Source organism: Sceloporus occidentalis, unplaced genomic scaffold (assembly GCF_023333645.1).
Source record: "Sceloporus occidentalis isolate IW3139 unplaced genomic scaffold, rSceOcc1.0.p SCAF_3, whole genome shotgun sequence".
NCBI classification, from domain to species: Eukaryota; Metazoa; Chordata; class Lepidosauria; order Squamata; family Phrynosomatidae; genus Sceloporus; species Sceloporus occidentalis.
Window position 1 is genome coordinate 80,252,653 of NW_028316983.1, and position 26,239 is coordinate 80,278,891.

The 26,239-nt window shown below is 38.9% G+C and overlaps 2 protein-coding genes across 7 annotated transcripts; one reads left to right on the plus strand and one right to left on the minus strand.

Annotated features, from left to right (window-relative positions):
• The first annotated feature begins 1,640 nt into the window (after positions 1-1,640).
• On the plus strand, positions 1,641-12,210 carry LOC149316302 (carnitine O-palmitoyltransferase 2, mitochondrial-like). 4 transcript variants are annotated; one of them, XM_089515178.1, is made up of 5 exons: positions 1,641-1,828; positions 4,421-4,501; positions 4,803-4,909; positions 9,294-10,598; positions 11,701-12,210. In XM_089515178.1, exons 1-5 carry the CDS (start codon positions 1,650-1,652, stop codon positions 12,027-12,029), a joined length of 2,001 nt encoding a protein of 666 aa, XP_089371304.1. In that variant the 5' UTR covers positions 1,641-1,649; the 3' UTR covers positions 12,030-12,210. The 4 variants fall into 4 exon arrangements, with proteins under 4 accessions (XP_089371304.1, XP_089371305.1, XP_089371307.1 ...); XM_089515179.1 differs by lacking the exons at positions 1,641-1,828; positions 4,421-4,501 and adding exons at positions 7,217-7,456; positions 8,586-8,786 and having other exon boundaries at positions 4,822-4,909; XM_089515181.1 differs by lacking the exons at positions 1,641-1,828; positions 4,421-4,501 and adding an exon at positions 7,217-7,456 and having other exon boundaries at positions 4,822-4,909.
• CZIB (CXXC motif containing zinc binding protein) lies at positions 3,311-25,323 on the minus strand. 3 transcript variants are annotated; one of them, XM_089515182.1, is made up of 10 exons: positions 25,027-25,323; positions 24,601-24,684; positions 23,391-23,447; positions 21,569-21,650; positions 19,395-19,426; positions 17,492-17,569; positions 15,494-15,559; positions 14,261-14,322; positions 4,461-4,573; positions 3,311-3,539 (listed from the first exon to the last, which is right to left on the minus strand). In XM_089515182.1, the coding sequence occupies exons 1-9, from the start codon at positions 25,030-25,032 to the stop codon at positions 4,498-4,500; spliced, it is 543 nt and encodes a 180-aa protein (XP_089371308.1). In that variant the 5' UTR covers positions 25,033-25,323; the 3' UTR covers positions 3,311-3,539; positions 4,461-4,497. The 3 variants fall into 3 exon arrangements, with proteins under 3 accessions (XP_089371308.1, XP_089371309.1, XP_089371310.1); XM_089515183.1 differs by lacking the exons at positions 3,311-3,539; positions 4,461-4,573 and adding an exon at positions 13,285-13,357; XM_089515184.1 differs by lacking the exons at positions 3,311-3,539; positions 4,461-4,573 and having other exon boundaries at positions 14,059-14,322; positions 25,027-25,320.
• Positions 25,324-26,239: the final 916 nt, after the last annotated feature.

The following is a 26,239-nucleotide window of genomic DNA, read 5'->3' on the forward strand; positions in this document are numbered from 1 at the left end:
TCTCATCGGTTGGCCAAGTCTGAATGGATCTGAAAGCACTCCACTACATAGTAACTGGAAGGGCCTATTGGAACTCCCCTTTTTCCTTATTGAGACTCCTGCCACACTGCAAAAATAATCCAGTTTGACATCACTTTAACTGCCATGCCTTGATGCTATCTATGGAGTTCTGAGACTTGTAGTTTGGTGGTTCCCTCTTGACAGAAAAGGCTAAATGTCTCAGACCCCAGCATTTCATAGCACTGAGCCCCTGGCAGTTAAAGCAGTGTTGAACTCTTTTATTTCTGCAGTGTGGCAGCCACCTCACAGTTTTAAGATGCTTAAAAGCGATAAGCAAAATTATATTTTTAGCTTTTATTGTTGTTAACTGCTCTTGAGTCGATCTCAACCCATGGCAACCCTATGGATGAGACATCTTCAAGACCCTCTGCACTCCACTGCTCTGCTTAATTCCTGCAATCCCATACCCATGACCTCCTTAATAGAGTCCATCCATCTGGCATGTGGCCTTCCTCTCTTTCTACTTCCCTCCACCTTTCCCACAGCCTCAGTTTGGTCATCTTAGCTTCCAGGGAAGTTTCTGGGTTGATCTGCTCTAGGACCCATTTGTTTGTCCTTTTGGCTATCCATGGGATCCTCAGCACTCTTCTCCAGCACCAGATCTCAAATGAAAGGATTTTATTCCTATCGTCTTTCTTAAATGTCCAGTTCTCATGTCTGTACATGGTAGTAGGAAATACGATGGCTTGTATGATTCTAACTTTTGTGCTCAGTTGTATATCTTCGCATTTTAGAATCATTTCTACTTCTTTCATAGCCACCGTGCCCATTCTTAATCTTCTCATTTCCTAACTACAGTCCCCATTTCTATCAATGTTTGAGCCCAGGTATGGGAATTCTTTTACTATTTCTATTTCTTCAGTCTCTAGGTTGAACTTGTGAAGGTAAAAGTGAGCCAGCGTGGCCTAGTGGTTTGAGCATTGGACTATATATAACTCTGGAAACCAGGGTTTGAATCCTGGCTTGGCCATAAAAATCCACTCGGTGACCTTGGGCAAGAAGTCACACTCTCTCAGCTTCAGAGGATGGCCATGGCAAACCCCCCTCTGAACAAATCTTGCCAAGAAAACTCTATAATAGGTGGTAATAATAATAATAATAAATTTAATTTATAATTTAGTTATTATAATTTTATTATAATCATAAATTTATAATTTATTATAAAATTATAATATTATAATATATTGTTAGATTTAATTTATAATTTAATTGTTTATTATAGTTTTTATAATTATATTTATAATTATAATAATAAAATAATAATAATAAAATTATTGTTATTATATAGTAATATATTATTATGATGATGATGTTTGTTTATAGCCCGCCTTCCTCCCAGTAGAGGGGCTCAAGGCGGCTAAAAAAACCTCTTAGAAATCTAAATCCCTGCTTCTGAGGCACTGTTGGGGAATGGAGGGCAGTCAGTCACCCACTGAAGCCCGCCTCCTTCCCTGAAGAAGCCAAAGAAGGCGGTGGCTCCCTCGAGGGCCGGCAGAAGCATCCGCCTTCGACTACCCTCCTCCTCCTCCCAAAGGCGGGCTTTGTTGTGTCCTCCGACTCCTCCTCGGGGTCAAACTACAGCTCCTTCCATGGCGACGGGGGCTTTGCTGGCGCTCTCTTCGGCCCCCCACTTTCGGGGGCCCTCTCTGGCTCGCCTCCCGCCTCTCCTCCTGGGGCCTCGGAGGAGCTACAGCCGGGACGAAGCCCTTTCCCAGTACTTGCACCGCAGCCCCGTCCCCACCCTGCACTACCAGAGGAGCCTGCCCCGGTAAGGAGGGTCTCACTCTCTCTGTGTGTGAAATGGCGGACCTCAGCTCTCCCCTTTCTCTCCGATTTAGTTTGGCCCAGTCGCTTCACTTGAAGGCCAGAGGGGTGCGGACCGCACCAAGTGACACCATAAAAAAAGGGGGGGGGTTTGACACCACTGCTGCTCCTCGGACCTCCCCTGTGTCCCATTGAAATGCTGAAGGGGTTGGAGGGAGTGAGGGGAAGAAGCCAAGGGGGAGGGGGAAGGAGGAGAGGGACACCCCAGTTCTCTGCTTTTAAATTGAAATTTCTTAACTCCAGAGAGGATGAGGAATGGGGAAACTTGTCTCTGAGCATGAGAAAAGTGCCTCCTTCTCCTCTGAAGAATGGGACAATTGGCCCTTGAGAAAAATGCCTCCTTCCCTCCATCCAGGCGTGTGGGGTTCCTGAGAATGAGCACTTTGTAACCAACACAGGTGTGGAAAGCCTTGCCATCACACTGGCCAGCTTCATGAAACAAGGGGATGGATGCTCCTTCAAAAATAGTGTTCTTAGGATGGAGAATCAGGTTTTTTCTCAATGTGTCAATTTTACACGTAAAAAGATTTGGGAAGAGGAGGAGGAGGGGGGATCAGGACTTCCAGGTCTCATGCCCCACTTGAGCAACTCTTGCACCTCCCCTGGGGCAGGGTGACCAGATGTCCTCACTGCAAAGGAGGACAAGGCACCGGAAAATGTAGGACATTGCCAAATAAAAGCTAACAACACTCATATAATTATAAATTCATGCTTCTTAGTCATGCTAAAATAGTTGACAATTCGAAATGCCTCCTGGTCATGAAATGGACATGTCCTGGAAAAGGAGGACATGTCTGGTCACCCTGCCCTGGAGGCTGCACCCCATCATTTGAAAGCCACAGGTGTATTCTCATGTGTAGGCAATACAAGATCAGAAATGTTGGCTGGCCATGATTTGTGATTTCCACTGATGTATTCACTGCATTTAGTAGATTGCAAAGGTCCACCGATTCTCAGTAAGACCTCTCCTAATTCAGTACTGGATTGATAGTGCTTTGGGAGGAAGGGGATGTATTGCTTTCTAGAGCAGATACAGTGAAAAAAAGAAATGCCACTTTCTGAATGCAGCTTTAGAGATGTTTCAGGAAGTTTAATATGAAAATGAGAGAACAATCTGAGTTGCAGCTGGTAGTAAGAAGCCTTTAGCCCTTGTAGAGAATGTAGGCAAAAGGTTACTGCTCCAAGGAAGAAATGATTCCTATCATTGCTATCCAGATATTCTTTTACAGTACTGAAATACCTGTTCTTACACCTGCTTGATGATGATACCCAACAAAAACATAGGAACAGATCAGGAGGTAAAATTATTTCAGGTTCTTTACTTTGCAGGTTGTTAACTGTTGTTTAGTTCCTGATAATATACTTAGGATCATGCTGTAAAGATCACTACACTAGTAATTACACACATACACAGTCACACAGCAGTGACAAGGAAAGGCAGGCAGAATCTTCTGGCTCTGAACAGCCTGTTGTTTCAGTTCCTTCCTGTTTTCTTAGCTACTGTGCCTGTGGCTTTTCCTTCCTGCACTGGATTCTTGCCTTTGATCTGCCTAAATACCAGTCAGATAAATGGAACATACATTTTAGCCTGTTCTCAATATACCATACTTTTCCAGTCTGTTCTTTCTAGGCAAGCAACTTCCAAGCGATGAAACCTGTGGCAAAGGAGGTAGAAACCTGACATAATTTGTATAGTAACTTATTTTACATAATTATTTATTTAAATTGAATTGATACCCTGCCTTTCTCCCATCATGGAAGCTTACGTGGGAGCTGCAGCAAAATGTTGCAGCATAGGGTACTCCTATTCTATGTTCAAGCCAACCAAAGAATGCTCTTCTTCCAGGAAACCCTACCTACCCATTTTTCTCTCTCACAACAGTCAGCCAATTGTAGTTGCCCAGTGAGTGTGCTAAGGACTCTTCCCCACTACTAAAGTTTTTTGCACATCTGCAAAACTCATTCCCCAAACTGCTCCCTCCTGCATGTGAATGATACTGCTTTGACAATATAACAATTGATACTCAGAGAATAAGTTTGTTCTTTGGTATGCAAGATTTATTGTATCATGAATTGTAACTTGAGTTGATGGAAAACTTCTGCAACTTAGCCAGAAGTCCTGTGGTTCTGACCTTGGAGGGAAGAGATCAGTTCCATTATGGAAAATTTTGCATCATATACATTCCTGATGTGTAATGTTAGGAGAAATAAAAAGGGGTGGATCAGGGGAACCTCTGGATCCATGGTTCTCACCATATAGGGGGAAATACCCAATATCATTTGTATTACTTGCAGTGAGAGTGAATTGGGGAAGGCATTTGGATAATGCTTCTCTTTTATTTCTGCATTGCCCGTAGAAGCCTGGCAGGGTTGTGGATGGTGAACTGTTCAATGCTGAAGTGTTCTGCACCTGTATATAGGATTGCCCTGCTATATACATTGCTCAGTGGTCTGCTTTTGGGTTAACATGTGTTTTCTTGAGTGCTTTTAAGAATGTTGTTTAATATTGTTTTAATTTTTTCCACCACCTTATTAGTTTGCCAATTCCAAAACTTGAAGACACAATTAGAAGATACCTGAATGCACAAAAGCCTCTTCTAGATAATGACCAATTCAGGTAAGAACAAGGAAGAAACCAAGGATCAAATCTTCACACATCTTGCACAATGCCGACAGCAGCTTCTCCTTTCTGTGAACATAAACAGCTAAAGTAATCCAAAATCTTGCTGTCATGTAAATATAAAAATCACTTCTTTATTCTCAGCTTTTGTAAGATTCAAGTGGGGAAGGGAAAGTAACACAAGACTTTTATGGCTTAGACCCAAGTTGTCCTGCAGCATTTATTCAGATATTTTACTTTTCAGAAACAGGCGTAGCAGCTTTACTAAATTTCTCTCTCTCTCTTTTTTAATATAAAGGAAAACTGAAGAACTTGCTACCAATTTTGGGAAAGGAATTGGTAGAGAATTACATGAGCAGTTGGTTTCACAGGACAAACAAAACAAGCATACTAGTTATATTTCAGGTAGGAAAGTAATTGTAAAATGTGTGTTCCTGGTATCTGTTCTCCAAATTGCTGGGTTGTGCATCATTGTTAGAGTGTGTTCTTTCTGAGGTTAGAGGGATGTGGGCTATTTCATTCACTCTTATACATCCTGTGTGAACTGACATTATTAAAAAGGATTGGCTTGGGTCTGAATTAAGAGAAAACCTATTGAACTTGTCTCCTTGTTTTCAGTGGATCTGTTCTAAGTTTGATTAATTCTGGATCCAAACCACAGTGTTTTAAGGAAATATTGGGTAACATGAAAGCTGTATGTGTGATGGTCCATTCACACTTGCAAGTCATTATTTAATGCTATAGTCACTAATTAATTCTGGCTTCAGATGAACACATTTCATTGTATTCGATATTCTGTTTAAAAAAAATCCTGATAGGTAATCTTGAGCTTAATAAAATATATTTAAAAATACAGAGGGCTAGAATGAGAATATCAACAATATAAAAACTCTGTTCAGTGCAGAGCAGAATAGTTAATTATGGTGATGTTTGCTGTTGTAGTATATTGCAAACCAGTTTACTAAAATCTAATGTTGACTGTTCTAAAGAGAAGTTTCGCATCTGTGTTTGCATAAACTAACTGCTGGGGTTGTATAAATGGCCTAGGCCCTAAGGGCTGACATGCCATAGAAAAGACTGTAGCTGATTGTCAGAGCAAATACACACTTTGCTTGCAGAATTTTCCGATTTTGATTCCTGGCATCTCGTATTCAAAAAAATTACTGAAAACAATCTTCACACAAGGTCTTGGAGAAATTTTACTAATTGGAGTTGACTAAATAAGGGGATCTCCAGGCCACAGAAATATAAACCAGCCCGCAGAAAGCCTCTACCCAGTATGTCAGTTTCTTTCTGTATGCAAACAATCCCTTTGTACCTTTCAGACTAAGGGGCGAAACAGACTGTCATGAAGGAGTGGCTTGCCACCACCCCTTTTAGCGCTTGATGCCGCAGTCCCAATCCGGCTATTTTCTGGCTCAAAAAGAAGCGGGAGAAAGTTGCTCCTTTTCGAGATGGCAAAAAGCTGGCCTTTCCTGAGGTGCGGTGTATGTAAATGCAGAAGCGCCATGACACCACCCGCTATGTGGTCAGTGGGGCGGCATGTTGCCAGCGTAGGGGTGGTGTCGGGGCGTGCGGCATGCACACAGCATGCCCCCATGCTACTCCATATTCAGGGGTTTTTGCTATTATGCTTTGCTCCTAAGTGAAGGACACTTCACTTAGCAGAGGCTTTTGTACACTTGGTCTACTTCCTCAGAAGCAGACCAAGTCTCTGAAAGCTTATGCTACATCTTTTGCTCATTTGGAGTGTATCCACATATAGGTTCAAAGGTGCTAAAGCAGTTTGACACCACTTTAACTACTATGACTCTACCCTGGGATTTGTAGTTTGGCAAGGTATTCAGCCTGGCCTATCAGAACTGTGGTGTCTCACCAAACTACAAATCCCAGATTTCTGTAGGATAAAGTCACAGCAGATAAAGTGGTGTCAGACTGCTTTAATTCTGCAGTGGATGCGCCCTTAGGTTCAAAGGTGCTACAAGATCCTTTTACATGCTGATATTCCAGGCTACTATGACTATATCTCTTAGCTTCTTTATGGTTTGATCTCCAATCAGTGACTGGAGATAAGGTATTTCCTCTCCTCCATCCCATGCTAGTCTGGCTTTAAAAACTCCACATTGGTGACAGTGGAGGCTTTTAAATGCCTAATTTTATCCTAGGGTTGTTTTGGCAGAAGATTTGTTACTGTGTACGTGTGGGGCTAGTCCTTTCCCGCAATGTTGTCTCTCAGAAAACCACACCTCTTTCACTTTAATGAGCTTTTAAAAACCATCCATTAGTGGTAATGACTGGTTTTTAAAAAGCCTCATTGCAGAGGATGCTGTGTAGCTGCATGAGAGAGAACATCTGAATGTATAGGAAATAGTGAATGTGGTATGGGCAATCATATCGTGGTGACAGAGGGATGGCTTTGCCTACCGGTGACATGTGGCACTAGTGTGCTTATACTCAGAATTCCCATAGTTCACAGCAAAGCAGGTTTCCCCACCTTTGGAGTAGACAGTACTAGATGTGCCAGTGGTCTGTCTTGCAATATATAGCCCTTTTGTATTCCTTTGGAAGATAAAGTGGTACAGGAACATGAGGAGGGAGGAAAGTTTATGGCTGCCATAAAAGATTATAACATTCTGATAAGGAAACTATGTAATGAGGGAAAATAACGTTATGACCAATGACTGATTTTAAATAAACGTGAATCTGTTACAGAAAGTTCAAGCAAGCAACAGCCTTCAGACAATTCAACTTAGTCGGAGCAGTAAAATTGCCTCTGAAAAGGCAGACAGAATGAGAGAGAGGACAGGAGGCATGCTTCAGCCTTAAGAAAAAACAGCTTTTATTTTATCAGAGAACATGAAATATGCAAACAGCAGAAGACCACAGCCTTAAGGAAGGGAGACATCAAATCAAATAAGAGAAAGGAAATAGAAGAACAGACAACAAGAAAAGGTTTATAGCATGTAGCTTAATCAATTTTAAATGTTGCATTAGTTCTCAAAGGAGTTCCCCCTTACTTGTATCCTGCTAGTGCTTATAAAAAATATCCATGGAGACTAAGAGCACTTCTGCATAGATCATATCTGGTATTGGTATAAATTTCACCCTGCCCCCAATAACTTTTTTTTCCTGTGAATATTATCAATTAGTCCATTAATTGATTTGTGATGGCAGTGAATCACAACCAGCCCTCTACATTGCACAGCAATATAACTTTGTATTAAATTCAGAATTAAAATAGTGTATGCCCCATAGTACATGCTTGATACTCAGCTGAGAAAAGTTAGAATGATTCCATGGTGAAGATGAGCCAGACCTTTCAGTATACTGAAGAATAAAATGTGTGAAGGAAAAAATGTTATTATATAGAAGGGGTATGAGTCTCTTGTTCTTGCCCCCTTTTTTCTCATTGGATATTACATGAGCACAGGTTTTGCAGAAACATTTACTTTGTTTAAATTAAGATTGGGTGAATGACAGCCAAACAGGAGCCTGACAGCCTGAAGCATAAGTGTTGCAAAATATTTGTTCAAATGAAGATTGGAAGGATAGTCAAGCAAGAACAGGCAAGTTAACCTAGCAGATATTGATATGGGGAAGTACATTCAGATGAGCATGAGGAACATGTGCATTGTAGTTAAATGTACAAACGTTCACAAGAAGGCAGTTTCTTAATTATCAATCTTATATTTTCTACCCAAGCTGTATACATGAATATATGAATAAGAACATTCATCTTATTCTTTTTGTTGACATCTCTGAGTGACTTTGAAACAAAACATCAATTTTTTAATGTTTCTTCACCTAAGATTTATTTGCTTAAATTCTGCTTTCTCTAAAATATTTTATAAAGGCAACAGAACATGCTAAAGTAGGAGGCACTGTTTCACACGTGCCTATGAATTTTTGCTGTCACCCTGACTTTCAAGGAGCACTGCACTTTATTTAAGCTTTATGTTATTAAGCTGGAAAAATGAAGAATTCTCAGAGCATAAGATGGAAATAAATGTATTTGCTTTACTATGTGCACTATGTACAGTACATTGTTACTTTTCATCTCCCATTAACATTTCCTTTGCAGCCCTCATATTTGTGAAGAAAATCAACAGTTCTAAAGTCAAGTCTAAACTCAGTTACATTAGTGGATAGAATGAAGACAGGGATTAGAAGTGAAATCTTGGCTGAGGAACTGAGACTTGTTGTAGGAAAGATGGAGAGGAAAGGACAGCAGAGATAAAGGAAGATGTCAAGGAAAGACCAGAAGAGACAGGCAGGAAGGAAGGTAAAGAAGTGAATGTGTTGTTTTTTCTTTCAAAAACACAGTGCTAGGTTGCAAATGACAGTGAACTGTTAATGGATATTGAATATAAAATTGTCTGCTAAACTAATGTACAGTAAGGGTCATATGCTCAGTCTATGAAGAATAAGTAAATGAGAGATCCATTTTAGATTGCAAGAACCTGAGGTGGAACTCAGAATCATGAGAAGGGAGGTTAATGGGAAAAGATTTGTTCTCTCTTGCCTCCAAAGCTGTTTCCAGAGAGTCCCCCAACCTTCCAGATTTTGAGGGTGTATGATGGGAAGCTATAAGGGGAATTATCTCCTCCAGGTTTCTCAGGTGGAAGTACTTCCATCAGCAGAAAGACTTAATAGGATTCCACGCTTGCACACCTATGTTTTGCAACATCTCATAGACTGCAATAATAAGCCCCTTTTATGAGAATCACACATTAATAACACATTCTCCCTTGGTCTTTGTCTTTATTGTTCTATCACCTCTCAATTTTAGGGCCATGGTTTGACATGTACCTACGGGCACGTGAATCAGTTGTTTTGAACTTCAATCCTTTCATGGTTTTCAATGCTGACTCCAAAGTGGATTATAACAACCAACTCATAAGGGCAACTAACATGACTGTTTCTGCTTTGCGATTCTTGAAGACTCTTAGGGCTAACATTTTAGAACCAGAAGTTTTTCATCTCAACCCAGCCAAAAGTGACACTCAGACTTTTAAAAAGTTTATTCGTTTTGTGCCTTCTTCTCTGTCATGGTATGGTGCCTATATGGTGAATGCCTACCCATTAGACATGTCACAGTACTTCAGGCTTTTCAATTCCACTAGATTGCCTAAGATTAACAGGGATGAATTATTTACAGATGAAAGTGAGAGGCACTTATTGGTGATAAGAAATGGAAACTTTTACATATTTGATGTGATAGACATAGATGGGAATATAATGAAGCCTTCAGAAATCCAAGCACACCTAAAATTCATCCTTTCTGAAAACAGTCCAGTTCCAGCATTCCCTCTTGCTTATCTGACAAGTGAAAACCGGGACACATGGGCAAGGCTGAGGCAGGAACTACTTGACAATGGGAATAAGGAAGCCTTAAGAAAAGTGGATTCAGCAATATTCTGTCTGTGCCTTGATGATTTTCCAATTAAAGACTTCAACCACTTGTCTCATACCATGCTGCATGGTGATGGCACCAATAGGTGGTATGACAAATCATTCAACCTGATTTTAGCCAAAGATGGCACTGCAGCAATTAACTTTGAACACTCTTGGGGAGATGGCGTAGCTGTACTTAGATTCCAGAACGAAGTATTTAAAGACAGCACCCAGTCACCTGCGATTACACCTCAGTCTCAGCCTGCTGCTGTTGATTCTGCCTCATCTGTACAGAAACTTAACTTTAAACTGAATGATTCCTTAAAAGAAGGAATTACCAAAGCTAAACAAAAGTTTGATGCTACTGTGAAAACACTGACTGTGGAGGCCCGTCAGTTTGAAAGAGGAGGCAAAGACCTGTTAAAGAAGCATAAAGTCAGTCCTGATGCTGTTGCTCAGCTTGCCTTTCAGATGGCTTTTCTGCAACAATATGGCCAAACTGTTGCCACCTATGAATCTTGCAGCACAGCCGCTTTCAAACATGGTCGCACTGAAACTATTCGTCCTGCCTCAATTTATACAAAGGCTTGTTCAGAAGCTATTGTCAGAAAGTCGTCCAAGCACAGTGCAGCAGAGCTGCGACAGATGATTGCAGAGTGCTCTAAGTATCACAACCAGCTCACAAAAGAAGCTGCTATGGGTAAGTGTGAATATGAAGTTGTAGTGTATTTTCTCTTGCAATTTGCACAAGTCAATCTCTTCACTAATGCAAACACTGCAGGTAGACTGAGATCATCTAGTGCATGCAGGCATCTTAATTTTTTTTAAAAAAAAATAACATAACCTATTTGCAAAGGTTCTCATTAGATGATTGAATTGACTCACATATCTAGTGCTTGAATAGATTTAAAGACTTGAAAACTTGCTGAGATTCTCTTCAACTTCCTGAGTGTTTCAAAAAGACTGCTGCCAAAATGTGAAACAGCTTTTTACCCTTCAAAGAAGCCAGTACTCACACAGGACTAAGACATTTTTCACAAGCCCTTTATATATAGTGCCCTTTTCATCTAACATTCATCAAAGAAAGAGTTAACTAGGAAGCTGGAATTGCATCTTTGCATCTTTTCCTTCCTCCTTACTTCCGTTTTTGGAAATACAGTTTATATGTCATTGTGCACTGTTGTGAACATTGAGGTTACCAAGGAATTTATGGGAGAACCCTCAAATGGGCCCCCCTTATCTGTAAACTTGATCATTGTGGAAATAAAGGATGGTGTGTGGGCCTGAATAAACAGCAGTGAATCCAAAACTACACTTTCAGAAGTACCCAATTTCTTCTGCATATGCAGCCCAAATTGGCAGAAAACGGTAAGCCGCTCTGATAGCCTTGGCTGAAGAGCAGGGTATAAATAATAATAATAATAATAATAATTATTATTATTATTATTAAACAATTTAGGCTTGACCTAAATACCCTGAAGGCTCAAGATGCTGTCTGATCTCAGAAGCTCAACAGGGTCAGCCCTGATTAGGCTTGGATGGGAGAGCATCAACAAAAACCAGGTGCTGTGAGCTATACTTCAGAGAAAGGAAATTGCAAAAACACCACTGAGTATTCTTTGATGAAGAAAACTGAAATTCATGGGGATGCTATAATCAACAAGTGACTTGAAAGTGTGTGCGTGCACACACACACACACACACACACACACTAAACTTACAGTACAACCTATTCCAATTTAAAGTAATTTAACCACACTTGTTTTTGAAATGCTACTCACTGTTGCATTTTGTCTTGGCAGGTCAGGGTTTTGATCGGCATTTGTATGGCTTGCGGTGTCTGGCAGAATCTACAGGATCTCCTTTGCCAGACTTTTATCAGGACCAAGCGTATGCACAGATTAATTATAATATTCTTTCCACAAGTACTCTGAGCAGCTCTGCTGTCTCCATGGGTGGATTTGGGCCTGTGGTGCCTGATGGCTTTGGTGTAGCATATGGAGTGCATGATAACTGGATTGGGTGTAATGTTTCTGGCTATCCAGCAAGGAATGTGCAAGAATTTGTCCAGTGTGTGCACAAGTCACTGAATGATATTTTTAATGTTCTAGAAGGTGAACAGGTTAACTGAACCACAGCCGGATACTAAATCATCTTCAACTAGATTTTTTTTTCATATTCTGGGTGGCGTTTCAGCCTAGCACCTACTTTTTAAAACACCAAGAGTTAAAATAATGAGTTTAATGCTTTGGATTGGGTTTCGACATAATCATGTTTAGAGTCTAATATGCTAAATAAGTTCCCTCCTCATACAGGCTAATGTTACTGGTTGTGAAATTTTTTTTGTGTGTGTGCCAGTATCTGCCAAAGACATGTCAGTGTAGTGTAAGGCCTAAAGTAGAATACAATAACTGATTCACTTGAATTTACCTATATGTTGTCTCAATAGTTGTTTCAATGGCCCTACTCTGGTTGAGACTAACCAACAGGATTCCAGCTGTAGTGTTTAGGCTACCTGATGTCATGTATAGGTTTTTTTCCATTCCTAATATACAGATCAGTTTGATAATTTTGATATATATTTATAATCTGTATGAACAGAGATGCTCCCTATATTAATGTATAGAGTGTTCTGTCACTGTTCTCGTGCCTAATTCAGGTATCTTTAAGCAAGCCCTTTCATTAGACTAAATCACAAGAATAAAATATTTTTGAGCAAGATTACGTTACCAAGCTGAAACACATAACAAAATAGCAGAGTTTTCATATTCTCTCTCCAAAGAAACACCTTGTAATTGTGAATTACAGGTGAATGAAACCAGCATCTGAAAGAATAGCTAAAATTACCCTTCAACTGGCAAGACTTCTAGCTAAAGTAAACTTTAATTATAGAGATAGGTAAGTAAATATGCTTTTAGCATCCTGTAACGTGTCCAACAGGCTAAGCAAGAAATTTCATACATGACTGGTTTGAGTCTGATCCCACAGATGTAATTTAATAAATTTGCATCAAACTTACTTTGGACTTCAGTTCCAACCACTGTAATGTAGTTCTTCTCTAAAGTGTATTTTTAACATGGGAGCTGTTAAAACTAACATCTCAAGGAGGACAAAATAAGTTTGAACTGAAGAATCTAAATGCACTGTGAATAATATCCACTTAGAACAGTGGCCTTATTTTTCTTGATATATTTAGCAGAATGTCAATCTAAAACATTTCTACGTTGGAAACCATTTTGCCTCACTAAAGATTCAAGTGAAAATGTGAACTGCTAGCAATCTTGGACTAATATAAAGATTTTTGTGATGATAAAATACAGCTGGAAAACATACTACCTTGGATGTGAAGATTTATTTATTTCCCCAATTTTTCCATTTCCCTCCCTTTAACTAGTTTTGACCCCTGAAAAAGTAGGATGGTTGAAGAGCTTTCGTCGACAGATGGGGGGACGGGGTGCACTGGAGAGAGAAGTTGCATTTTTTCATTCATGAGCTTTCTTGATTTTTCTTATTTTCTAAAACATAGTCTCTAATCTGTGAAATGGGTACAATTAAGAATCTTTCCTCTTAACAGAATGGACTTCTGTTGTCTGGGAGTTCCCCTTATTTTTGTCCCTTCTACAATGTGCCCTCTACCACATCCTATATATAATTTATGAAATTCCCTCTTGCATCTCATGAATGATAGCTGCAGGAGAAGAGTGCAAGACAACAGGAACAAAGGGGTGGGAAAACTTGGTTACACTACTGAAACTCAGCCTTTGGATCCTGCTTACAGTTATCATCAGTGTCTAAAGAGTTCCATTTTTTTTTAACAGAGCTGTGAAGTGTACTGGAACCATAGATATCTTCCATTCCTCAGTGAGTGGTGCAGGTATTTTTGAGGCATTGTAGAATAGCAAGATTTTCACATTAGTCAGACAGATACTTTCGTTTACTCAGTGCAGTTTCCCTGGACATTTACATAGCTGTTTCTCTGAAGCACTTTAAAAAATCTTTACGTTCAGGAGGACGAAACCATACACTTAAGATTTCAAAATATGTTGCAAGTATTTTAGGTATAAAGTACTTCTGTGTAAAATGTGAAAGTTGCCCGGACATATTATAATTATTTCATGTTAATAAGACAGCTGTTAAATGAGCACTATCTCTCCCAACCATACTATCATTGTTACGCTTTAATCATCATCAATACAATGCCTTAAGGAGCTCCCAAATTGCACATTAAACCAAATGCAGTGATACTTTTATGCCCCAAAGTCCTCCCGTGAAGTAGAATGTATAGGACTTCATTCTAGATTTCACAAAAGGTTATGTAGAAAATGATCTCTTACAAAACAAAAGTTTCAGCATTTGACAAACCTATGGGTAACTTCATAGATGCCAACTGATTCTTTTATGTTTTCATCATAGTCAGTCCAATCCTGTGAAATTAAATACTCAACATTAGCTCTGTATATAATAGGATGAAATTACAATAATAAAACTTTAAGTTGTACAATTTTGGATTATCCGCTTGGAACCTAACCTGTATCTCCATTTCAGCAATACATTCCTCTGCATTTGGTATAAGAACAGAAAAAGTTGAAGCTGTAATTTTTAGTCTTAAACTTCTTAACATTTTTTGTTTTCTGTGGGCCTTCAATTCTGTGCTTGCAATTTAAGATTTTTTTTTACCTGCATATATTAAATATGACAGGACTACATATACCCTTATCTTACTCAACAAGAAGGCTCCTGCTATCTCCAGTACATTCTTACTGCTAGTCCTCTACATACTGCTCAAAGCTCGAGTGAATATTTAAAATATTGTGTATAAAATTACCTTCAGGCTATAGGGATATGCTATATATGAAACATAAATGAATTTCATGTTTAGACTTGGGTCCCATCTCCAAGGTATCTCATTATGCATATGTAAATATTCCAAAATCTGGTACCCAAAACACTTCTACTCCCAAGTATTTCAGATAAGGGATATTCAACTTGTTATAGGTTTCAACAACAGAAGGGGAGAGGACTTGAAAATTGCTCAACATGCGGAAGTGTTAGAATTTGAGGGCCATCTGGATTAAAAACAACTGATGGGCATGTGACCATTATAAGTACTTGAAAAGCTAGAAATGGGGAGTTTAACCTTTTCCTCACTCAATGAAAATCACTTATCTGCAGTTGCAGATGAGTGCCAATGGAAGTTTTCCTTAAAAAACCAAAAAGCTCTGGGAGGGCATTTTTTGTTGAAATATGACAAGAAAAATAACTGATATATGCTGAGATGCACATACATGATAAGAGGCTATGTGGGCTTCCTTCCTCTGTTTTGGTCATTAAAGGGGGTAATAAAAAGATCAAGAACCACAAAGTCCAGAGATAAGTGTTCTTCTGATCCTTTTAGAACCTTAGTTTAAAGTTATTTCCACAGTTATGTGATAACCTTCCTGGAAAGCACTGAGTATGCAGAAGCATCCCTTTGGGCCCAAGACCTCAGTGTATATGAAAGGACAAGGCTGTCTTTTTCCAAGTTACTAGTCTACTTCAGGGCCCAAGTGTCATAGCGTATGAAATTATTTTGATAAATATGATCAGAAACTGTACCTTCTCCAACAAGTTGATGTCACTGAAAGTCGTTCCAGACTCGGCACCATTTGCAGCAAAACCAGCCTGTAAACATTTACAAAGCTCTTCTTAGGTATATGGTTATCTCTATATTCATATAGATGGAAAGAAAACAGCAAAAGAAGAGCTATGGGGTGTCAGCTGCAGCAGAGTGTTGTGGCACTTTTATCAGAGCTTGGGAAAGTTATGATTTTGGATTATAGCACTCAGAATTCCTTAGCTGTAGTCCCCTGCCCCCCATCACTTTTCTAAGATCTACCTATTTACTATAACATCACTTACTAATGTGCTTTAGTATAATGAACATGCATGCTAAAATCAATTGATTATTCTTTAAGGTATGGTAGGGTAAAGGACAATCTTTCAAATAGTGTTAGATTTCAGCTCCCTTTAGCTATGTTGGCTAGGGCTCATAGGAGTTGCAGGTGAACATCTACAATGCTGCATTTTGGCCAGCCCTGCTTTAAGGTATCACAATATACTGTTGTTTTAACTGAGACAGTTTTAATTTCTGCTAAAGGAAGTCTTGCAGGGGCTAGCTGTCCCCTGCTGGTTGTTAAAATGAACACACTGCATTCAATAGCATTGCAGGCGAAAATGGCCATATCTGACCTTGTACACCAGGATGGGCAAAGTATATCCCTCCAGATATTAAGCCAATGGTGAGAAATTCTGGGAGCTGTAGTTCCATATCTGGAAGGCTGCACAATTCCCACACCTGCTTGTACATATATAATTGCAAATAGGAGCTATAATTCCTGATAACATCTACCAGGAAAGAGTCATCATGACTACCTAGCCTGTCTCTACATACATACAACATGACACCGATTTGTAAAATCAGATTGTCATAAGACACAAATGAGAAAAGAATGGAAGAGTGCTATGGGCACTGACCTCCCATGATCTGTGGCGTGACCTAAGATTAAGTTGAACCAGTATCAGCAAGAGCATCCCCTCCCCCTCCACCATTCCCTTTCCCTTGTGTGTCCTGTCTTATTTAGACAGTAAATCTGAGGACAGAGAACAGTCAAATTAACAAATGGTAAGCTGCTCTGAGACCCTTTGTGGCTGAAGAGGGGAGACAAATACTCCAAATAAGCATGGGAATTCCCATGTTCTAGTTTAACCCAGTCTGACCATAATTCAAATTTTCCATGCCCTCTGCAAAATGAAAATGTATAATATTTGGAGTGCTACATAATTGTAAAGCTCAAGACAAAACTCAAACCATGTACACCTCTGGTACAGTAATCTCTGAATTTACCTGTTTCATAAGATCACCTTAACTCTCTTCAGTTGTTTTCCCCACTCAGTATTACCATCATGGAATGAGAATAAACCTTTGTCCCCTCCATATATCCTCTTCACCCACATACAGCCTTCCATACATGGAGGGGCTGAATATCAGCAGCAGTTCCTTAAGGAATTTAAAATCCTGCTATTTCAGGTTCCTAAATGATACAGGAAGTGTACAAAAACAGAGATGGTCCTGACTGGCAACTTTTTCAGTTGGGATAAAAAAGCTTGAGAATAAAAACATCCAAATACTGGTGAAAGTAAAACTAACATTCTCCTACCCAGAAATCTTGGAATACTTACTTTTTAAATGCCTGGCTTTGAATGGTTGTTGATTCAAACGTTTTGTCTGAGGGGCTCCTAGTGATAGGCCCTCACAATCCTGGAAATAGCTGTATCTATGGAGTCTGGCCAGTTATGGGGACATGATGCGGGAGGATGGGTTCATCCACATTTCACCCCTCAAATTATTCTAATTATGTTCATGTGTATCAGATGATTGAAGAGAATTAATATCTCATATGGGTGCTAAGTCACTACCTGGCACAGGTTCATGAACTAGCCACAAAGCAGAAGTCAGTGTCAAAGAGCAAGACAAGCAAGATTATATAATAATTTAGGTTTAATAGGCAGATGGTGCAAAGAAAGATGCTCTGAAAACTATTCATAAGAACTTGCCTGTGGTTGAAAGTCCACTGGTTCAAGACCACGGCACTCAAACTCCACTACTGTCTTAAATGTCTCATTGTCTTCAGCCTAGGATTAAACCAAAACAGTTAGCTTCCATATTAGAGGCATATGGATTGGGGAGAACATACAAAATTTATTTCCTAGACTATCATAAAGACATGATCTACTAGAATAGCTAGTCAAATTTTAATAAAGATACAGATAAGTTAGTCATATTTAGGGGAAGATGGATCCACGGTAAAAGAGGTAGATGTCAGTACGTATGTGATAGTTTGTATGAGTATATAGGATGTAGAAGATTAATCAAAGAAGAGTCAGATGGTAGGATAGAATGTAAAATGGGATTAAGTATGTGTGGAAGGTCAGTGTAAGTAGGAAGATAGAAAAGTAGGAAGGAAGATGAGTGAATGGGAGAGAAGAGAAGATGGTAAGATGGAGTTTGAGAAGATCTTAAGTGGAGGGATATAGGTTGAGTAAAAAGGAAAAGGGGGGAAGGACTCTTCATTTAGTATGTATGATTAATTATTGTTGTCAATATGAGTGTATGGGGTAAAGGTTTGCATGTATATGATTGTTAATATGTTTTTTAACAATAAAATTTATTTTTAAAAATTATTCTAACACTAAGAATTACAGTAGTCTTGCCCCTTACACGGAAGATCCGTTCCGGACCCGCGTAAGAGGAATTGAGCGTATGCTCAAATCCCATTTGGTATAATGGGTCGTGTTCCCCTGGTGCACCATGGTGCGTGCACCATGAGCATGCACTCCATTGTTTTGACTTGGGCTTGCCTTCTGCGTGAGCTCAAGTCCACAGAAGGCAAGCTCGTGTAAGGGGTGAGCAAACTGTACAAATAACATCCGTAAGTCCCCAGGGATAGTTCCATAACATAGTAAACACTACAAAATATTCAACTGTAAATTTTAAAAAGCCATTTAACCATATTATCTGTCACCATTTCCTTTTCTAATTGTAGTTTTAGTATTTTCTCATAAATTTTAGCTGTTAGTTTTTTAGTATCTGACATCAATATTTCTCCCAAATTATTTTCATCAAAGTCGAAGCCTTCTCATTTCCGGTCCATCAAAAATCTTTCTTGTAATTGTTTATAAGTGAATCAGTGACAGACAAAACTTTTGTTGTTGTTGCTGTTATCTGTAGCAACATTCTGCTCAGATATAAACCCCACTGAACTCAATGATAGTTGTTCCAATGTAAATGTGCATAGGATTTCATCTTAAAATTATTTTTTCTGAACTACAGAGCCCTATCTCCTTCTGCATAATACAGATATTCCACATATATTATTCCCAGGAGATCTTCCTGGTATATACTGAAAGACACAGCCACCTCTGTGTTTTCTACATGTGGAAAAATGTATACAAAGGATACTCCAGGCACAATATTGCTAACACTGCACAATAACCAGTCTCTATCTAATTTCTATCCTATACATGCCATTCTGTAATGAAGTAGCCAGGGAGGTTTAGAATGTGGTATCTTAATGCAAGGATGAAGGATATACACATCAAAATACATATGTAAATGATCACATGTTTTATTAGCAGGCAAAGCCTAGAATCTGATTGGCTCCTTGAACTGAGGGAAGTCTCATCAGTAGATGTCAAAAGGTGTGATTTCTTTCCTAGTCATGCAGGCCTAGATCAGTTGCAACAGAATACTTCTCTTCTCCCCTTGGCAGCCCTTCACATCACTTGGGAGTCTGCTCTGGAATTATGGGGAAAGGGAATCTGCTTTTACCAAGGCTAGTTAATGGGCTGCTGCTGTCAGTGTAAGATTTAACTAAATCCTGGCTCTTGAACACTTTGGTATTTAAAAATTACTGAAACTTGCCATCTTACCCATAACGATGGAAAGAATTTAACTTACATTGTAAGGCTTCATTGTGTGGCTCAAAATATCTGAAAGAAAAAAGGGGAAAGACAGTAATAAATAACACCTGTAATTAGGATTTTAAAAGTATCACTGTAGTTCACAAATCAGTTCAGTGATAATACTGAGATTTAAATGAGCTCAGATCAAGTAAAATGTAAAATCCTACTGTAACTGGTTTATAAACTAGGCTTATAAACTTTTTAATGAAGAACAAAAAAATACAGGACAATGGGCAAATCACTAAAGCATGTTATGGGGGGGGGGGGAATCAAACACTACTATTTCTCTCTCTTTCCAAGGATTATATTTCTTTTAAGGGGAAAAAGCAAAGTTTGGAACTGCACTCCATTTCCCTTTCAGTCACACTCTATTCCCATTTCACATTGAGAATTATGAGAAAACATCATGTTAATATACTAGTTAGTGAAATGGTACTTTGCAACTATGCATCAGTACAGTGGAGAGAGAGCACTACAAGTAATGGTACCTGTTCTTGTTTTTTAAAAAATAACAATTTAACCTGCAAGCCATTTCATAAACTAAGTTGTAATAGTCCTTCCCCAGAATAAGTAACACTCATTATCTAATTACTAATTACTAACTTAATTACTAATACTTAGTAATACTAATACTAATCTCCTTCCCTAGGCAAGTTAAAGAACATGTTATATGGTGTGAAGGCCTTAAAATGTAAACATCACTGTGTTTCTAAGCTGGGGGAGGAGGAGGAGGAAACAGCAGTTTGACAGGATATTTGTCAAGTTTAGTGAAAGCAGAAAATAAAAACAGATGTGTGGAAAGACAAAGACTTATATGGCATTAAGACCTCATATAAGCAAATTTTAAAAAAATGTTCAGCTGCTTTGCAGTAATATGTCCTGTTTAAAAGGAGACTACTGTATAAACAAATGCAATGAAATTAAGGCAGTCATTTAAACTAATGCTCAGTGTAACTTCCTTGAACAATAATTTTTAGTACTCTGCCAGTTGGACCTTGTCTTCGTTTATCTTTTTACTGTCAGGTCCAATTACATACTCTTTCAGCATATAACCAACCCTTAACTGTCTGTACTATAAACACTTTGGCACCACTTTTGGCACATACGGCTCCAGCTTAGTGGATACATTTTAGAAATGAACCAACTTCAGGAACTTTCAGCTTGTCACATAAAATGTGGATGGGAACAACATGAACTGATTAGAGTTTCTGCCACAGAGGGCAGCTTGATCTCAGGTGAAAATTTCCAAATGGGGTAGAAATGTTACTCTGTTGCCCCTCAAACACCTAAGAGTACTATGGTATCTTATAGACTAACAAATGTACTGTAGCCCACACTTCTGCAAACAATAGCCCCCTTTATCAGATTGCATGAGACAGTGATCCTTACCCTGCTTTATTTCAGCACTCTGGTTTTTGTATTATTGGATTTATAATATGTTGCTAAAGTTAATAATACTGCAGTCAGTGTCTGTAAGAAGTTAGGTAATGATGATAGCAGAAGCTCAAATAATTTGAAAAACAAGCTAACAGCACTTTTGCTTTGGACACTGAAACTTCAATGTTACACATAAGAGTCAGGGAAGGTATGTTATGGAAATGGAGCAAGGAAGGAGTAGACAAGGGGACTCAAATGCAGTATAAAGTGATGGGAATCATCAGTGCTGGATGGAACTGTGTCTTTAGTCTTGATAAAAAAATTAAACCTAGAAAGATAACAGTTACCAGCTCTCAGAAAGTATTCCTGATTATAGCCCCAGCTACATTTTCTTGTAATCCTCCATTTCTCTCTCTCTCTCTCTCTCTCTCTGTGTGTGTTCTTACCTGTCTTCTCATGGAAAAGCACCACTCTAGCAATTTAAAAAGTAAACTTTCATAAAAAGAGCATATTGGAATTGGACAGGCTAAATAATGAAAATCAAAATATACCAAATCCAACAAAAACTTATGAAATAAAATGGTCTTTAATTGCAACTGAGAGGACCACTTGTATTCACTGGGTAATGTGTTCTATACTAATAATTTTAGTGCAGTCATTGAGAAATCAGTATTGTAGCCTCCAATAATAAAAATACTTATAAAACATAAGCATAAGCAAAGGAATCATTTGAGATAAATTGACATCTCAGTCCTTTATGTCTTGTAGATACATGAACAGAAAACAGCCTACCTATGGAGTTTTCTCGGGAACACAGCTTGCATTTCTGCACCATTGTGGCACTCCCCCTCCCTCCTTTGAGAGGGTGGCTGTCCTAAAAAAGAAAGAAAAAAGGAGGTTACTTTCCTCCACAACAATGGCTAACACTACTGCTTATAATGGAAACCATATTATGCAAATATAAATGAATTATTTCTTAAAGAAGACCACTCTGATAACAAACGAGAGAATTGGCCTTTAAAGCACATAAAATCTGTCCTTATAACAAATAGTCAATTTACACAGAAACCTTTTATTCTATATTCACTTCTCACAAATCATAGGACGCCAATCTAAACATAATGGCAATCTTTCCATTGAATGATGGCATATAAGGAAGCCAAAAAACTATTAATGTGTAAAGCCACAACTTTAATGGGTTGTGGTTGAAGAAAAAAACGAATAAAGATAGAAGTGCTAAACCACTGACTATGAAAGCAAGATGGCAGATGTTCACATCCATACCTAATATTCCTTCTGTCAATAAGTCAGTTCACAGAAGAAAAATATTGTATGAGTAAAGGAAATTCCTGAGTTAACTTATGCAGAACCCCCCCCCCCCCAAAAAAAACAGCAAATGGTCAAATCTTCCATTCCATTTACTAGAATAATTCTTATGCCAGTGTGTATAAAACTGTACATTCCTTGAAACAAAACAGTATTTTTAGTATCCATCTATATGAATACAGTAAGCCTCAAAATCTTGAAACCTTTATTTAGAGCTATGGATATCCAACTGGCAAGACTTTAAGTAGCTCAGGTGCATGTCTGACATACTGAACATAAACTATACTGCTTACTGCTCCAAAGCTGAACAGTCAAGAGCAAAAAATAGTACAAAGGTTGGATATGGTGCTCAAACATTTGCTGCAGCAAACACCATCATAGTTTTCACTAGCCTTCAGGTGTTTTTTTACTACATTCTCCTTAACTCCTGGTTGTGTTGTGGAACCTGAAGGGACTATAATGTCACTCTCGAAAAATGACAATGGTATAATTTTAAAGGTTGCAGTCCTATATAAACTTACTTGAGAATTAGTAAATTACTGCACTACCCTCTTATAGTGCTGCTATTCCACTTTAACTGCTCTGGCTCCCTCCTGTTGTATTCTGAGGTTTGTAATACAGTGAGGCCTAAGAGCTCTCTGGCTGAGCATTCTAAAGATGTCCTCCTTAAACTGCAAATCCCAGAATGCAACAGGAGGCAACCAGAGAGCAGTTAAAGTGGAATAGCAGCACTATAAGAGTGTAGTGCGGTAATCTAGTAGGTCTTGCTAAGCAAAGTGATTTCTAAGCAAACTGATATACACAGCATTCTACCCATCACAGTCTACTGTCCAAGCAACAGCATGCTTCAGCCTACAATAGCAACTCCCTGCTTGAACCACAGGACTAATGGTCATCAGTTAAAGAATTTGGAAGTTGCAGTCCAAACAGCTTTTCAAACTCTGGATTTTTCTTGTAATAGCTTATCTTTGCATAAATTATGAATAGCATAAGTGTATAATTTTCCCACTAAAATAAATGTAAAGGATTATCCAGATGGGCAGCAAACAAGCCATAAATAATGTCGCTTGATTGTGTGTCTGTGTGTGCATGCACACACATGCATTTATGGAAGTAAATATTCCAATCCTAGCACAGTTGTTCAATTAATATTTACCTACAGTCAGTATTCCAGAAGATGCAATCATCCAGTTTCTAAACTCCAATATAATTAGAGCCAATCCCATATCTGTGCATTTCACAGACAACATAAATAGATTTACTCCTGTATTCTCATTTTGAGACTTACCATTAATCGCAGATATTGCCATTTTTCTGATACCTCACCACAGTTTCCACATTTCAGCTGAAAAATAAAACAAAATCAAATGCAGACTGACACTATGCAAACAACTGTGGGCTCCTAAAGCAAAATAGTTCTGTGCAAAAGGGCTAATGCTCAGATCCAAGCAGATCTAACATATTCTGCATGAAAAAAAAATCTCATAACTATGCAAATCCAGACTTACTCTTGGGGAATAGCATTAGAGCTAACAAAATAGCTAAGACTGGCTGCAGTTTCAAAACACCACTACTCACTTCACCAACAACAAGAAAATAAAGTTACCTATGATATGGCAGTAATAATTAGTTTAGTTTGATTTAAAAATTCTGACAACATAAAGAAATATAGCAAAGAAGATCTTTCCACTTGTAGAATATAGTAACTGAAGCAGGGATAGCCAACTTGTCACCCTCCAAGATGTTGTCCCCCAAGACTGCAACACTGAGAAAACATAGGTTGCACTCTGTACGGCCACATGCTAACCATTAGTGGAGTCGATAACTTTGGGAGAACCATTGTTTCTCAGCCCAACTTACCTTGCAAGGTTTGTGTAAGAAGGGGCTTGGGATTAGTTACCAGTCCAATCCTATGGTCTGGACCACAGCTTTGGCGCAGCTTCTGGCCTCTTAGGACGCATGCATCATTTAAATAGCATATTTCCAAAGTGACCCGAAGCAGCTTTATTTTGGTCTGTCTGTATGGACCCTTAGTCTCCTATCTGAGGAAACAGGCTCAGGTCTATGTAAGCTTCTTTCAGTCAGTCTCAGTAGTGCTGACAGATCCCTTTGCATACAGACAGACAGACAGACAGACAGAGTGTATGGAGTTTATCACACTGGGGCTAATTTTGGCATTAAAGAGATTAAAGTGCATTTAAAGCACCCCGCAGATAAAGCAAAAATGGCAAGTAATTGTGCGAATAATTATTGCATGCAATTGCGCAAATAAAGCAATATCGGAAATGCATTCTCGCTGAAATCCCGAAAGTAAAAGGATGCACATTAATGCTTCTTTGCGACCACTTTAATGCCGGGTTTTGTGTGGCGTCACATGAAATGGTTTCCTGTAATTAAGTGATTTTTCCGGGATATTCATGGGATGAACTCCCAATCTCCATCGTGCGATAAACTCCTATGTGCATGAAACTGGGAACCCTCTAACACTGTAGGCATACCTTGAGATACCAGCGAAAGTCCTCTCCCACTGGTCTGAGGTTTGTGATGTTTTCCAAGGTGGCTTTCAATTGCAACCCGATTTTCTGCAGAGAGAGAGAGAGAGAGAGAGAGAGAGTCGCCAGATCAGTCCCATACCAGGGAGGCCACTCCATCCCAACCCATGCCAGATGTCCTCACCACAAAAGAGGACAAAGCCCACCAAAATGTAGGACACTCAAAAAGAAAAGAAAAGTTGGATGTGACCCAAGGAAAGCTACAAACACCAATCCAAATATAAACCCATGCTTCTTAGTCCTGCTCAGAATGGTAAGGCATTTTGGAATCCCTCCTGGACAGAAGGTGGAAATGGAGGACGTGTCCTGGAAAAGGAGGACGTTTGGTCACCCTGCCCACAGCCCTTGCATAAAGGGAGAGCTTTTTCTTACCCCCATGCTATGAGGGCAAGAAGAACAGGCAAAAGTCCTCTCAAAGCAGGGCCTGAGGGGTCTCTGTGGGTCTTGAGGGGGAGAAGTATCTGTTCTCAAGCACAGTATTAGTATGGAAAAAGGGCAGAAATCCCTCAGTTTGGGGATGAGAAACTGACACCAAAGAGAGAGTCAACACAGCAAGAACTGAGCCGCCTGCTACTCAAACATCGCGAGACTTGGCCCTCGTCCTTTCCCTGCGCTTTCTGAACTGAAGCCATTCAGTTGCCCTTATTCAAAATGGCTGCCATTTTCCTCAGCGATGCTCCCTTGGCAAAAGGGAGGGGCAGCCGCTAGCCCCCGCAGATACATTTGGACTACGATTCCCAGAAGCCCTTGCTAGTATTGCCAATGGGAATGGGCTGTGGGAGTTGTAGTCTTTTCTTTTTTAAAAGGCCTACAGTGGAAGCAAGGCCTGCTGCTCTCTCGCCTTTGAGGGAGCGAGGGGGTTTATTATTATTTTTTGTGTTGTGGGGGATAGGGATTATATTATGTAAATGTTATGTAGGTTATGTTTTTAATTATGTAATTTTACTATATATTTTATTATATTAATTGTGCTTATTGTAACATATATAAATATATTATTATTATTATTATTATTATTATTATTATTATTATTATTCAGGCAGCACTTTTTGGGTGCTGGGGAAAGTCAGGAAATTATTAGTTTTTAAAATATCAGTTATATATATACACACACACACACACACACATATATATATGTGTTATAAGCTTTATTTATAAGGTGCTGTAAATTTACATAACACCCTGTACATAAAATCAATTAAAATAGATAAAATAAACCTGCCTATGGCATACATTCTACAAAAAATAATTAAACATATTAATATTAATACCAATACATCTTAACATTCAAACAATAAAATATTGTTTTATATCTTATATTATATTGTTTTGTATTAATACATCTTAACATTCAAGCAATAAAGCCTTCAAGCAATAAAATATAGCAGACAACAAATGAAAATAACTTTTAATGTGGTGATTTTAAATAGGTTTTAAAACTGTTTGTAAACCTTTTTTAAAGTTGTGCTGGAACCCAAGGTGGCACATAAATAAAGTTAATAAACTGCCTGAGGTAGTGATTTGAGGATGGGACTCTGAAGACCCGGGTTCAATTCCCAGCTTGGCCATGGAACGTTATCAGACA